The sequence below is a fragment of the Callorhinchus milii genome, unplaced genomic scaffold (assembly GCF_018977255.1).
Source record: "Callorhinchus milii isolate IMCB2004 unplaced genomic scaffold, IMCB_Cmil_1.0 Scaffold2, whole genome shotgun sequence".
Taxonomy (NCBI): domain Eukaryota; kingdom Metazoa; phylum Chordata; class Chondrichthyes; order Chimaeriformes; family Callorhinchidae; genus Callorhinchus; species Callorhinchus milii.
Genome location: NW_024704743.1, coordinates 93,165,443 through 93,181,586, shown reverse-complemented (window position 1 = coordinate 93,181,586; position 16,144 = coordinate 93,165,443). Strand labels below are relative to the sequence as shown.

The 16,144-nt window shown below is 40.3% G+C and overlaps 1 protein-coding gene across 3 annotated transcripts in view; it reads left to right on the top strand.

The window, feature by feature from the left end:
- Positions 1-4,177: 4,177 nt before the first annotated feature.
- neto1l (neuropilin (NRP) and tolloid (TLL)-like 1, like) overlaps positions 4,178-16,144 on the top strand; it is an 85,851-nt gene continuing 73,884 nt past the window's right edge. For all 3 annotated transcript variants that reach the window (XM_007888012.2, XM_042332160.1, XM_042332159.1), the window contains exons 1-4: positions 4,178-4,668; positions 5,641-5,694; positions 6,090-6,227; positions 7,009-7,257. In XM_007888012.2, coding sequence (XP_007886203.1) covers positions 4,635-4,668; positions 5,641-5,694; positions 6,090-6,227; positions 7,009-7,257 — 475 coding nt within the window. In that variant the 5' untranslated portion in view covers positions 4,178-4,634. The remainder of the gene's footprint in view (positions 4,669-5,640; positions 5,695-6,089; positions 6,228-7,008; positions 7,258-16,144) is intronic.

Here is a 16,144-nt window from a genome sequence, read left to right as displayed (position 1 = left end):
ATTTAATGTGCTGGATGACCTGCTCCTGCTGCTATTTTACAATGTTACTTTGTTACTAAGTATCCTGGTGTGATATGCATGGTGTGATTATGCATACAACAACAAGATTTCATTTATAGAGCGCCTTTCACGTCGGGAGGACGTCCCAAGGCGCTGGACAGTTGGGTCAGGACCCGAGCAGGGGGGAAATGGTCAGGGTGAGGGGAGGGAAGGGAGGGAGCGAGGAGGGGGTAGAGGCATCAGTTGATGTAGTTGTACTGCTTGGGATAGATAATAGCTCCCAGACAGCAGTGGACTAAATATTGCTTGAAATTTGCCTGGTGGTATTTCTTCCTACCTATATTTTATGACGATACTTGCATATAATATAGCCATTTCACCTTGAAATGTTTAAAAATCTTCCAACAATGGACTTTGACAGTAGGAAATGTGGCAAGTCTGCATATACTGTATACATAGCATATCACAACAGTGTAATTCACTGCACTTCATGACAATATAAAATATACAATGCAATAACAGTTGTGTTTTCTTACTGCAGTGTGTGATCATCTGGTCTGTACAGTGCATACGATAGAGTACCTACAATGATTATTAATAATGTGAGTTCATCGTTGTCAGTCTGAGATTCTGTCTCCATGTTCTAATGGATATTAAGGATACAGTGGTGCAATTTCAAAGAAAAGTTTGTAGTTTTCCAAAAATTAAGATTGAATGTGGTCACAGAATCATAAGAGGCATAAAGATGGAAAAGATCCCATTTGGTCTCCTCATGCTGGTCTCCTACCCTACCAACCTTCTTACTATAGTATCAAGCTGCTTCATAAATAAGCAGAGTTTACTGGTCTTAACCACCCTTTCTTAGTTTCAGCTATTATTTACTGTATTTACTTCCTAGTATTTATTCTGAAATTGCCTTTCATAGCCTTAGTCAGTGATTAATTTATTAGGTTGTTTTAAAACAGGGAATCTTTCATGTGCTACTGGTGATTGAATGTATTAGTTTCAAACTATTAAGGCTAATAGAATATTATTTCCAACTATAGTTCTACTGCTTTCCTTCATCATAGGATGAATATTTTCTAGTTTTATTGGCTTTCTGGAAATTCGCAAGATAGACTTGCCACATTTTCTACTGTCAAAGTCCATTGTTAGAAGGTTTTTAAACATTTCAAGGTGAAATGACTCTATTATATGCAAGTATTGTCATAAAATATAGGTAGGAAGAAATACCACCAGGCAAATTTCAAGCAATATTTAGTCCACTGCTGTCTGGGAGCCATTATCTATCCCAAGCAGTACAACTACATCAACTGATGCCTCTATCTCCTCACCATAGTGTGCAATGAACAACGACTATTCCAATGATAGAGAAAAATGTTGATTTTCCTCCATACAGTTGTATGTGTTTTCCGCATGTTTCGCCAACAGCTGTTGCCCTCAATAAACTGGAAGCTCTGATTCTCACAATATAATGAATGAGGGCAAACCAACATTTCACAGAGAGGCTGCTGCACTGTAGGATGATGGCTTAGTCGCATCATGGTGAACCTCCAATGAACTTACATAGACCAGGCTGATTCTCCAATGCAGTGCATTATTTGAGGTGTCCGCCTTTGGTTGAGACATTTAACTGAGGCCCTTCTCCCTGTTCAGGTAGACACTAAAGATCCTGGCACCATTAGAAAAGAAAATTGAGTTTCCCCTTCACTTTTTGTATTTCATGACTTGCTGTGTACAAATTGGCTCATCACGTTTGCCGACAAAATACAGTCACTGCAATTTATAACAAATCTTGCGAAACGCTTTGAGATGCTTTGACAACATGATAAGGTGCTACATGAAATGTAAGGATGATAAACAACTCACAGCGTTAACTGTAAAGTATAGTGACTGTGTATTTTGTAGGAGAATGTGGCAGCCAATTGTGCCACAATGTCTCACAACATCCATGCAGTGAAAGACCATTTTTTTTATTCCTTCAGGGATTGCTGGCTGGGTCGCCAGGAGAAACTCCCTTATCTTTCATCTAAAGGATTGGTTCCATGTGTTCAGTGAATCAGAAATTCTTCTATCAGATACGATTGCAGATTGTGGGTGAACTCTCTACCGGTGTATTTTAACAAAAGCAAGTGAGACACAGTTACACTGCGACTCGTTTTGTCGTTTATTCCGGGCAGTGGGGACCTTGAGGTGAGAAAAGGAATAGCACAAGTTGCAACATTTTTTTTCCCCTGCAGTGGATTCTTCACTCCCCACTTCCGACCAAAATGATCTGTCCATTCTGTGCCAACATTGAATGCAGCAGCAGACACAACCCTGTGTGCTCGCCGTTTAATGTGCACTGTTCTTTACTCTGGGCTGTTGCATTCACTGCAGCGAAGCTGTTGACTGGTGAACTCTCCTGACTGGTGGGGAAGTCGGTGCAAACGTCGGGAGGGAGGGATGAGCAATGAGGATCGGGACAGTAGCCACACAGTGGACGTTATCTTACATTTCCAACTCTGCACCACCGAACGTGAGCGGCATTGCAATGGAACAGAAACTCCCTTCCAAACCCAAACGTTTGCAAAACTAAGCATTTCTTCCACTTCCAAGCACTCAGCTGACCAACTGGTTGGTGCTCTCTTTGGACGCGAAATAACGTTGTCTTTTCGTAAAAAAAGAACACAAAACCAAAAAAAAAAATTGGCTTTGGATTGTGCAAAAAAGGCGGGGACGAGAGCTTATCAGTGGATATTTCTAATATATACAAAAAAAAAGATTAGAAGGTCAACAAGTGCATCTTGAATTGGCAGATCGGTCTCATGAGTGTGGGTTTTAATGGCAGTGAAGGCGCGGGGGCACTGCAGCGCTGGGTTTATTGAGCAGTGGACAGTGTGTGGGGGAGACACACGTTAAATCTGAACAGAAATCTGAACACCGAAAGCCCTTCAGTGATCTGCACCTTCCCTGCCAGCGGGCAATGCTGACTGACCCCCAGCGCCCAACACACCGCCAGTCACCAAGTGTGACTCACTGTGTTATTGGCGGCTCCCTCCCAACATGCGGCCAAACCTCCTCCAGTCGCAGCTTGAGATTCCTCTCAAAAATCACAATAACCCGCGCTCTTGTCCTCTTTGGTTCAGTTCATTGCCAACCTTTCTTTATTTTTTGCTGCTGCTGCTGCTGGTGCTGGTGGTGGCTGCAAAGAGAGAGTGAGAGATCCACACACACACACCACACACACAGAGAGATCGGCGTAAAGACTGCGCCTCTGAATCCTACTAATATTTTTTTCCCCCCCAAAAAAATTCATGTGCATTTGCTGAGGATCCCTCCATGTTCCGAGGTTGCAGCTGCACAGTTTCTTGGCTGCAGTAACTTACTGGCGTCCAGGCGTCTTTGCCATCTCTCTCTCTCCCTCTCTCTCTCTCTCTCTCTCCAGTTATGTGTCTGTCGCCACAACCCGTTTTCCTCCTTATCTTTTTACCTTTCCTGCCGCAAATGTGAAGCCTGATCCGATCCTCGGCTGGGTTTGCATTTTATTTGTTGTGTGTGTGTGTGTGTGTGTGTGTGTTTGTTGTTGTTGTTGCTGTGTGTGTGTTTGCGTGTTTGTGTGTCTCCTCTTTTTTTGTGCACAACCCCCCCCCACCCCCACCCCCCCAAAAAAAAAATTCGTCGACAAAAGATTTTTATGCATTCCTTAGCAATTTTTTTTTTGGGGGGGGAACAAAAATTACGAATTCGTCGCCATGTGACTGTAAGGTCTTATTTTTCTTGTTGCCTTCCCGATCTGCGGTGGGAACCTCGTCTCTTGGATTAAAAAAAAAGGAATGAACTTTGTTTTATGATTTCTGCAAACCTTCCGAGAGAAGGGAAGTGGGGGGTGGGGGGGGGGGGGGGGGGAGGGGGGGGATGTTGGAGAGAACCGTGATCTGAAATGGGCTGTCGCGGACCAGAGTGAGAGAGCCAGAGAGAAGTCTCCAATCCGATGCAAAACACGTCCAGCAAAAGAAAAAAAGGGAGAAAAAAGAGCGATCTGTGTTGGAGGATCTGCGAATTCAAGTGGGGTAGTGCTGGTGGTGGGGGGATATTAATCAAGTTTATGCCAAACCTTTTGATCTTGCATTATCCGTGGGGTTTTGGATGGATCTCTCTGCTTGTGGTGGTGGTGGTGGTGGTGGTGGTGGGGGGGGTGTTTTTTTTTAAAAAAAAGGATTTTGTTAAATAAGGCTTTGAAGGAGGAGTAATTCCCCTTTTGTACGGCGGCTCCCAGAAGATTGCAAAGGTGGAGCGATCAGAGGGCTGATGACGGACCTATTAATCCCTTTAATGCATCAAAAGAAGCGAGGGATCGTGGAAACGTTTGTGTGGAAATCATGGGAATATTGTGATCTGCCCGAGGCTCTGGGCGAAACTGGTGATTAGTTTTTGGGGTTGAGTTTTTTTTGAAAAAAAAGACTCCCCTGGATTTTTCCCCCCCCCCTCTCTCCTCTCCCCCCCGTTGTTTTACACCGACTTGGAACGTGGGTGATCTTGTTTTCTCTGCTTTGATCCCGAACCCCCATCCCATCTCTCATCACTCCTGTTAGCCACGTTATAGCTTAAATGGAATTAGTTTGGATTGGAGCCCCTTTGCATAAGAATCAGACATGGTCCAAGGGCATCGCCTCGGATTGCTTCACGGTAAGTGTGCAGCCGATTGCATTTCACCAGGCGATGTTGCCCTCTGTGATTCGGGGGATGGGAGAGAGGGATGGTGGGTGGGTGGGTGGAGGGGGGTTGGTTTTGTGCTTTGCACAGAAAGCGACCCTTACAACAAGCTGTGGACCATCGTGACACCGGGTCATGTTGATCAGGACCGAGAAGGACAGCGCCTGCAATGAAATCAGGAAAGAGAGTCAGAGAACGCGATACGGGGTTACTCAGGGCAGCCCTTGGATTGCACAAGTCATCTCGTCACTGAGATAACTCACTGTCTTCCACGGGATAACATCTGTCTTCTTCCCCAGAGTTTATTTTTTTTCTTGCTCTCCCCCCCCCCCCCCAAATGCGATTCTTTCTTGTAACCGTATCTATATATCCGACGCCAACCCGTTATGAGATTCCACGAGGGAATCGTAAATCCTTTGCTTAGGAACTCAGATAGGAATGGTCTGGAGTGTTTTTTTTAAGAGCAGGAGAGAGAGAGAGAGAGAGAGAGAAATACAGAACTTTTATAGAGGATTGTAGGATATCCTCTTTTGTTGATCACTTTTTATCCAAACGAAGCCACATTCTGCAATAAAAATAGCTCAGGTGTGGGCAGCATAACTTGATACGTATGAACGTATGTGGAGTGTATAGATCTAACAATTCATGTGTAAATGCTCACTGCAAGTTTATCATTGAACTTGCCATGTCTATTGTACACAGAATCTGTATCAGGCGTATTTATAACATCAAACTGCAAGTTGCAATTAAGACAGGACGCAGCAAAGTGCTAGGAAAGCACATGCTGTTGGAGATTTCTAAACTTTAAACTTCTGTGGACTGCAATTAATAATTTCCGTGGACTTGTCTCCAGCAGTAGAAGGTGTATGTTTTCTGACAGTACTGACGTGATTCAGATAAACACCACAGTATTGCTTGTGTTGAATATTTTCGTTTCTGTTGCAGTTGTATCAAGTCTCATCCTACTCGGTCTGTGTGTGGCAACAAAAAAGGATTCAGGTAATGAATAGTACAATGTACTTCATTGCCAGGTTCATTTCAGTATGTTTAATTTTCTGATTACAATCACAGCAGATACTGTTCCACGTGGGTTTAAACTCTATTTAGAATGAGCTGCAGTGATGTGAAATAATTCATTGAAACGTAGAGATGAATCATAATTTAAAACCCTTCTGCAATGCTTTTGCCAGAGAACAGTTACTGCATTAAAACACTGCAGGTTACTGTGCGCCAGAGTGGACGTAGATTTATTCAGTGTGGGCGAGCAGAGAAAGAGAGAGAGGGGGGGACACAAGGGGGAACCAGACGATTTTTTTTCAAATGAAAAATAACTTGCTGGCCTGGCTTTACTGACTCAACACATTTTTTTGAATCTGAATCTGAACTGTTCACAGACAAAACAAGGTCTTCAGAACGACAGAAGCCGGTGCAATGTGGTTCCTGGATCAAGAATCCCAATGGTGGTTCCTTCACTTCTCCCAACTACCCAAGCATGTACCCTCCTGACCAAGAGTGCATATACATTATAGAAGGTACGTCCAAGGGGCATTGCAGTCAATATACGTTTCACTAAAATTTAGGAGAATTAACAGATTGCTGTGCTGAGATTTCCCACTTGAAGGAGAACAATACTCAGCAAACACCCAAAAGAGTGATTATATCTCATGTTTAGCCCCCAAAATATGCAGTCAATTCACTTTACAGTACATTCTGTGAAGTGCTTTGAGACATGTTGATGGCGTGATAAGGCGTTCTATAAAATGCCAGGTATTGTTTTGGGGGCTGGAAATTCAATGTTAATTAATGATCTTTAAAACTGCCAGCATTTAAAAAAATTCTAATATCACTATTTCTTCAAATATTAAAAACAACGTGCTTGACATTTTTAAAACAAATAACTGGGTCCAGGTTGAATTCTTGATATAAATTATGAAAATGCCTTTTCTTATCGTACCAATAATAGTCTTACACTTCTCTTTACGTCATACCTGTCTTATTGGTTTAATGTTAGAAATCAAAGTTACTCTAAGATCAAGTTACTGTTAAATAAAATCACAGGGTATTATTTGTAATATCTTAGCTATTACATGAAATTGTATACAAGTGTATATTAATAAGTATATATAAGTACTTAGTGCATAACTAATAAGTACAGATGGCTTTACATCATGCATTGCAAGGTTACAATACATTTAAGATTTGGTTGAGGTTATAAGCAGAACAAGTTTATTGTTATTATGTGTAATATCTGACTCGCTCAAATGTACCACACAATTGTAACATGCTCACTAATCCTCTGATTTTATTGTTCAGCTGCTCCAAGACAAAGTATTGAACTTTACTTTGATGAAAAGTATTCTATAGAACCTTCTTGGGAGTGCAAGTTTGACCATATTGAGGTACGAGATGGACCTTTTGGGTTTTCTACTGAAATTGGACGTTACTGTGGTCAGCAAATTCCACCTTTTATAACATCATCTGGCAGATTTTTATGGATTAAATTTTTTGCTGATGGGGAACTTGAATCTATTGGATTCCTGGCAAGATACAACTTTATACCAGGTAACTAGTACATTATTTTCTTATCTGAATGCTGTGACTGAAATGAAGCAGATATTACTCTCATACCTTTTCTGAATAATGCCGTATGTTTGGAAGTTGGTGTGGCAATTGAAAGTTGATAGTTTCAATTAAAATGTTCTATGCTATTGAAAATATTTACTTTTATTCATGATTGAAAGATTCAGCTTTCTTCCTTACTGTTACAGAATAAATAATCAGAGTAAAATATTCTATTTTATACTACACAAGATATGAAATGATTTAAAATGAAATCTGTTTTGTTATATATAGGATTAAGAATATTTGAAATTGATTAAAGCTGGGAAGGAGCATGGAATAAATCAGATGGGCTGAATTGCTTTTTTCATTCCTTATTGAACTCTATGGGGGTTAAAGAAATAGAATGGATTATTGCATGCTGGAGTTTTTAGATAATTCACTTACTTGTTGCTTGCGGTGTTCTTTTCAAGAAAATCCTTCAAGTTTGTTGAACATAATGTAGCACAAACATGTTATGCAGCATTGGTTTCTTATTTCAGATCCAGTCAATGTGGGTTAATATCATTGTACTCTGTCAGTGCCCTCTTTTACAAGATATTGCCATGGGCTGTATAAACAAAAATAACAGCTCCCATCTACTCCTGTTACTTAAGGTATATTTGCTTTTCATAGAAGTGTGTGTGAATTACCAATGGGTTCGTTTCCTGACTCACTCTCTGAAACACTGTGTATTATGCTGATATATTATAATTAACAAGAGAATTATGGGCAGAGCCTAACTAATGCTTAAAGTGTAAAACAAGGAAATTAATTTATTATCACAGTATTTAGATCAGATTTATTCAGTGCTATGCACTAGGAGGGCATAATGTTTCCAAGTAAATTCCCTCCAAAAACAAAGGATAACCACCATAGTTGGTTGTTGTTGATTTGTTGTGAACGGTTAGTATAATTCATTACTTACAAAGAGGATGAGGTGAAGGCTGAAGAAGAAGTTCTCTGAATCAAAATGTTGAAAAGACATGATTTAAAGGGGAGTTACTTTCACTAGAATGTGTTTTTTGTTTTAGTTAGAGGCTTCTCCGAAGACTTACTCACAAAAAACCATAGTCTCAACTGATAACAAGGCTCAGCCTGAAACATGTCCTGTTTGCTTTTAAAGTGTAAAACAAAAGAAATTAATTTACTATCACAGTAAATTAATGTGATATTCTGCCTTCAACTAGTTCAGCCTAAGTCTGCCTTCAACTAGTTTATCTCAGCTGTAGCAGCAGTGATGGTACTTCTGTTGATTACAGTAACCCTGTGCAAGGGAGGATACAAAACAGCCAAGGTTCTTACTCCTGATCCCTATCCAGAGGGACATGTGCAGAATAGAAAATATGTAGGGATATTAAATTAGTAGAGGTGGGTCCCCCACCTCCACAACATCGTCCGGCTCCATCACTGCCTCACCCTTCAGGCTGCTGAAACCCTCATCCACGAATTCATCACATCTAGGCTCGACTATGCCAATTCTCTGCTTGTTGGCCTTCCCGACTCTCCTTTACAAGCTGCAGATCATCTAGAACCGCAGCTCATGTCCTCTCCCGCACCAGTCTCCATCACCACCACCCTTGCCTGGTTTCACTGACTCCCAATTCCCCAGAGGATAGGGTTCAACATCTTCATCTCCGCCTTCAAGGTCCTCCACAGCCTTGCTCCTCCTTTCTTCTCCTACCTGCTGACTCCTTATCAACCGGTCCACTCCTTCTGCTCAGCAAGCTGTGGCTTGCTCCACGTTGCCCGGCTGACCTGTTCCACCATTGGCAGTTGGGCCTTCAGTCTTTCTGCCCCCATCCTATGGAACTCCATCCCACATTCCCTTTGCCTTGCTCCCTCCTTTGCCTCCTTCAAGGCTTATCTCAAAACTCTCCTCTTTGACCATACTTTCGTCAATTCCCTGCTCTCCACCCTCCTGATCCCGATCCCCAGCTTGGATCCAAATTCCTGACTGTCCAGCACCTTGGGACATCCTCCCAACAAGAATGGCGCTATACAAATGTAATTTTGTATTGTATTCAGTTGAAATGTCTCCTATGTTTGAACAACCTGCCAAAAGGTTGTTTTGGTTCAATCATCCACTGAGTCGAAGGAATGGAGGATAGTCAACATCCATGGAATCACACTGCAGGATGAGTCAATGCCTTTGAGAAGGATGAAGGGAGAGAATGGAAAGGGAGAAATGAAGCATTTGACAAACATTTATTGTGATCGAATAGGAGAGGAATATTGACTTTCTTTTTTTATATCCCAGTGACGTAACACATAAGTGACTTAATTATGTGTATGAAATGATTTAAATCATTGTTACAAGTTTACAAAGAAAAAGTATTCTTGGCAGGTGCATTTCATGAGTAACATCATAATTGCGGCACATGCAATAAAGATGCTGAGCAGACAAGCAGAATCCTGTGTGACACAAAAATTCTTTATGCTTTCAGCTGGGCAGAATTCAATCATACAGGCTGTAGATGAATTTACTGATGTTACGTTTAAAATCTGCCCATGTGGTAATGCATATCTTTTCATGGTACTTTCAGTGAATTCCAACGTTCATTGAGGGATGTCCATGATCATTTGTAAAAAGATATTTCACGAAAAGTATCTTTTGTTTCACCCTGCTCCCTGCTAGTTGTTGCAATATTTCCCCACGCATAATGCAACAAGTTATGTTCTTGTTCTCTGGATTCTGCCAGTGTCATTTAATAGCCAACCATTATCAGGGCTGCAAGTAGAGTTTAGGCTTTTTTCGTTTGTGTTTTTGCTTATTTTCAAAGAGAAAGATTTAATCTCTGTTTGGAACATTCCCAGTTGGCCTGAGCAGAATTAGAAAATCACTATGTAAGAAACACCAGGGAAAGTCCCAAGCCCCACTCATGCATAGCAACGAACAATAATGTATCAAAGCAACATCTCAGAGGGGAACAACAACAACAACAAATTACATTTGTACAGAAGCCTTCACATTGGGAGGATGTCCCAAAGCGCTGACCAATAGATGTATATAAGATTTTAAATGGATTTGAGAAAGTAATCCCACAACAATGTTTTCAGATTTGCCAAGGTAGCAGAGCAAGACGGGATACATTCAAGGTTATAATTGATAGTTTCTGAATGGATCTAAATACCAGGACGTTTTCTTACCTAAAAGAACAGGTTACAGAAAGAATGGTTGAGCCCTGGGCACTGGAAACACTGTGGGCACTTAAGAAACAGTTTGGCAATATAATGGGAGGATGGCAATCTAGAAACATGAGATCAAATGGGCAAAGGATGCCTCTTCATCCAAACTTCTCTTCTGATCTAATGATCAATAGGGCAGTGACTGTACATTTACTGAGATTAGAGCAGCTTGAATTTTGATACAAGGTGCTTTTGGTGCCATTTTAAAACTTCAGTATATTGGTTGTCTTAACTCAAATTGTCACTTTATTTAATTGTACTGAATTGAAATCAATTGTTCACTCAGAAATTTGTGAGTCTTTGTGTGGTGCGGGACTCCGAGACAATCAAGCTCACACAGACAGATTAAAATGTACTTTTACGATTTTTATATAGCAATATGCGTGATACAGAAAGGTAGAATGATAGAGCCGGAGAACAGAATACAGTGTTGCAAGTTTTTTTCTTCTTTGCCTTTTCTTCTCAGCAGTTTCTAAGTAGTTTCTTCTTCCTTTAAGTGGTACCTTCTTTCTTCCCAGGTCTGTTCTAAAGACCATCAGCTGCAACAGCTACATTTATACCCACTTGATTGTTTAACTCTTCCTTCAACTCTAACCATCTGGTCTCTCTTACAGAGAAGCATTTTCTTGGTTTTACCTTTCTATCCCATTAAAACATTCCTTCTACCCCTGGCCGCATCTTGATCACATTGATCGAAAAACATAGACTTTGAGAAGGAAAAGCAGTTTTGCACTAATAAAAAAAGTGCCATGAGATAAGGTGCCTAAACTTCCTCCAATTATGATCCATGGGGGCATCCAGGAAGACTAGAAATTTGTATCTACAAAGTGCAACTGGCAGTTCATACCATTTGCTACTTTCTTATCTGTCATTATAAAATGTTAATCTATTTTTTATGAATACATGTAAACTCTAAGTGTGCTGGTGTGTTCTGTAATATAAAGAGACAAAAAAGTCATTCACTTCATGGCTGTTTGTAGGACTTTGCAATGCCAAGCTGGTTGCTGTGTTTGCCTACAAATACACTTTACAGTAAAATCACGTAAAGTGCTTTGAGCCGTCTCAATGATGAGATGAAGTGCTATATTGAATGCAAGGATTATTGTTACCATAATGCATCATATTTTGCTGCTTAAACCATATTTACAAATAATAATGTAGTAAAGCTCTTGACTGCAGACATTTACCACAAACATCAACATGTTATTTTTTAATTTCATCATCTTGACAAACACTTGTATAATTTCTCCATTGATGGTAGGAGTAAAAATAACTCACTGCTGTTTTCTATGATTTTTCCTCTTGTTGAGAACATCAGCAATAGGGAATGCACTAAACTCCTGATAACTTGACTCTGTCTTAAATAATCTCAATTACTTAAGTTGCCAGGCTATCAATATTCCAGTTGCTTCCCATGCAAAATGTTCGTAAGGATTCCATTTTACTTGTCATCACTTGATATCCTGCTTAACACATTACTCATCACGTTCTAGAAGTTGTTATAAGTACTTACTTCAGATAACTCATCCTATAAGATGGCATCTCGCATGAAAGAACCTTTGACTGGTGCGGGTGCTCTGTGGCAGTTGACATGCTCAGATGCATTAAGGTAGCCTCTCATCTCTTGTCACAGGATATGGTGGGAGGCAGGGGAGGAGGCCACAGGATGGTCCGTATTGAGGAGATGCCAACAACTTCTTGGACCCTTACTGAAAGCATGATGGATATGGTGTGGCACTCTTCCATCCAATTGATTTAGCGAAGAATCTCCCATCTTTCCTGTGACAGTGGCCCTTATGGTTTGGGAAGACCAATACCTAACTCGCCACTTTGGATAATTTGGTGCTGAGTCCTTTTCCCTTGGGGTGTTGATTTGTCCAGAGTTTACTGTAATTTCCAGGAAAGAAGCAGAAGAGGCTGGATGAGAGAGCCAGGAAGGCAAATTCATTGTGCTTCTTGATGGCTTGCATTGATTTTGTCTTGTCCATTGAAGTCAGCAACAATAATCTGAGGTTGCTCAGTCTCTATGATAATAATTACTAAAGTCTTGTATTTAGCTGTGTCTTGTCAATGTTTGTCTTATTTGAAAGCAGTTCATCTTTTTGTGTTGGCAGAATTACTACACATTGCTACCAGGTGTTAACTCAGTAATATTTTTAAAAAAATACTGTTCCTTGCTAGGGCAGACGTTCTTCTTTGTAATTATGATACTTTTGGTTAGAGAGAAACATCAAGTTTCAAACTGAAGCAGGTCTGTTGTCAGCAAAACTGGTGAATTTGTTGGCTTTCAGACCCCCAAGAGGAAAATGGCCATTTTCCTCTTGGGAAACTGGGAGCCACTTGTGATACGTCATTTGTGATACCATTGTGATACCTTGGTCAACACAACACAATTAGAAGTAAGTTAGATATATAAGGGTAAGAACATGTCTTCATTCATAACAGATCTGATGTGATATGAAACATTAATTTGTTCGGCCTATATTGTCAATTTGAAATCTTCTCATTCGTCCACAAATCCTTTCATGCCTTGGCACCCCTATACCTTTCTGGCCTCCTATCTCCTCACTCCACTATCCGCTGCCTCCGCCCGCTTGGCTGGTTCTGGCCTCTTGCCTGTCACTTGTCCACTCCACCATTTACCACCACGTTTTAAGCCACTACACCTTGAAGCTTTGGAACTCTCCCCCTCAATTCTTCCATCTTGCCCACTGCTTCAACTCTTTTTAGATCATGACTGAAGACCGTGCTTATGATCAACTCCTCCATTCCCCCACCTCTGTGTCAAGCTCCGCCACTGTTAAGTGCTCTGCGACGCTGCCCCTCGTGAAGACCGCTATATAAATGCAAGTTGTTGTAATCAACCTCAGATTATATATATAGGTAAATCTACAGCGTTGTCTCCAAAACCACTCAATATATTTTTGAGTGTATCCTTCTGCAAACAGCATGTTGCATTTGTTCAGTTTAATACAGATGTTTACTTAAAAATTCAGCACATCAAGAACTATAGCACCAAATGAAATATACTTCTATCCATCCTCTATTACTGAATAATCCATGACTATTACTCTAGAGAAGTATATTTTTATGCATTAACAGGATTTAAAAAAACGCTGAACTTTGACCTGTAATGCACAGCATCCACACCTCAAACAGCCTCCACATAGAAGGCCGCTATTGAATACAGATTAGTACCTTGAATACCACAAAATAATTAACAACAGATGAAAGGGAATAATTTGTAAAATTAGTTATTGGATTTCATAAATCATTTGAGCTTCATTCCCCGAGTTTAATTATCTCCCTTGTTCAGGTTACACTCTTACCATTAAAATTGGAGTTTATTTTCCAAATCTTGCTGCCACACACAATGTTTTTTCAGTGATCCCGTGCATCACTAGGTCTGGGGAGAAAATGTTTTGTGTTGATTTACATTCCAAATTCCGTAGAGCTTTTTTTATGGTGCAAACATTTCCCTGTTATTAGAGTAAAATCCTTAGCTAATTCTAATGAACGGGTAGATTCAAAACTGCATTTTCTATTTAAATTCCATTGTTTCTGAGGCTTTTAACATGAGTGTCAATATATATGGCTAGTGGATCTCAGCCTATTGGTCCAAGGAGCCATCATAACAGATTGCGCAACTCGTAGGATTACAAACCTATTACTCGGAGAAGTATTCTTTACTTTCACTTATTACTGGTTTCTACCATGAATAGTACTCTTTTGGAGTGTCTTTATAGCTGAAGCAGCTACATTTATCAGGGATTTCTCTCAACTTAGCACAGAGATGACTCTTTACTTCCATTGAGTCTCAGCCTTGAGAAGCCTTTATAATGTAGGGTATAATATCTCAGAACTAAGCTACTATTGATAGCAGTGTTTCTCTGCATACATTTCAATATATATGACATATACAGGACACCAAATTACAATTTGCTAGACATTTAGGGGGAGAGTGGTATGCTGAGTTTGAAAGTAGCCATTCTGAAGATCTGCTGGAGCTTTGAGAAAGCAAATACTCTCTTTCATACGAACATAAGTAATGCTAGACAAAAAAAGCCAAGGTCCATCTCGTTCGCCTTCCACGTTCCTGGTGGTCGCATGCACATATTGCTCAAACTACCTATGTACTATATCCCATAACGTTATTTCCTAAAATAAAACTATCTAATCTGTGTTTGAAAGAATCAACACTCGCTGCTTCAGTTGTCAGGGAGCCTGTTCCACAAGTTCACTATTCGCTCACTGAAATAGTGTTTGCATAGATTCTGAATTTACCCCCCTTCAATCGCAGGCCATGTCCTCTGGTTTTACTATTCTGGACAAATTGAAACAGCCTGTCATGATCTATATTGTCTAGCCCCTGTAGAATCTTAAAGACAACAATCATGTCGCCTCTCAATCTTTTTTCCGTGTACATGGCCAATTTACTTTGACACTCCTCCAGTCCAGTCCTTCCATTCCCCCAATCATTTTGGTTGCCCTCCTCTGTGTCTTCTCGATTTCTCCAATATCCTTCTTGTGCTGTGACAACCAGAAATGTACACAGTACTCTAAGTACGGTCTCACCAATGATTTATACAATGGCAGGATTACCCCACTATTTTGGCTTGCTATTGATCTTTTGATACATCCCAAATTCTGGTTTGCTGTACTTACTGACACAGATCATTGTTGAGGAAGCTTCACTTTATTGTTAATCAGGACCCCCAGGTCCTTTTCATTATCCATACATATTATTTTCCTTCTGTTCAAGTAATAGTCCTTTCCAGGATTTTTTGTCCCCATGTGAAGTACTTTACATTTCTCCACATTGAATTTCATCTGCCACCGATCTGCCCAATTCCCAAGTATGTTCAAATCCTCCTGTATACTATCTTGTTCAGCTTCGCAATCTACCACATTCATTAGCTTGGTGTCATCTGCAAACTTAGCCATTGTGCTTGCGGACTCCTTGTTCCAGATCATTTATAAAAATATTAAACAAAAGAAATCCCAAAACAGACCTTTATGGAACTCCACCGGTAACATTTTCCCAGTCTAATGACATTCCCTGTACTACCACCCTCTGGGTTCTTCCGGTCAACCAATTGCACATCCATTGTAATATACCTCCACTGATTCCTGCTTTCTTTACTTTCAGTACCAGCCTCTCAAGAGGAACTGTATGAAAGGCCTTACTTAAATCCAGATATACAACATCCACAGCCTTATCTTTATCAAGTTCCCTTGTCACACCGTTAAAGAAAAACAGTAAATTAGATTGGCAAGACCTTCCCTTCATGAGCCCATATTGGCTATCATTTATGATTTTATTTTTGTCAAGATGCTCCATGATTTTATCCTTAATAAGAGTTTCTATAATTTTACCCACAATGCACATCAAACTTATTGATCTGTAATTTCCTGGGTCACTTTTGTTACCTGTCTTAAAAATAGGAGTAACATCTGCCTTTTTCCAGTCCCCCGGCACCTCTCCAGTATTCAGTGATTTTTGAAAGATTTGTGCCAGCGTTTTTGCAACTTCCTCCCTTAGTTTCTTGAACAGGCCCTTGTGTCCCTTTCAACCTAAAGCACCTGATGAAAATGTCTAAACAATAAAGGAATGTAATTTTATTTATGGATGTGGTGACCTTTTTGTTGGAGGCATTAGAAA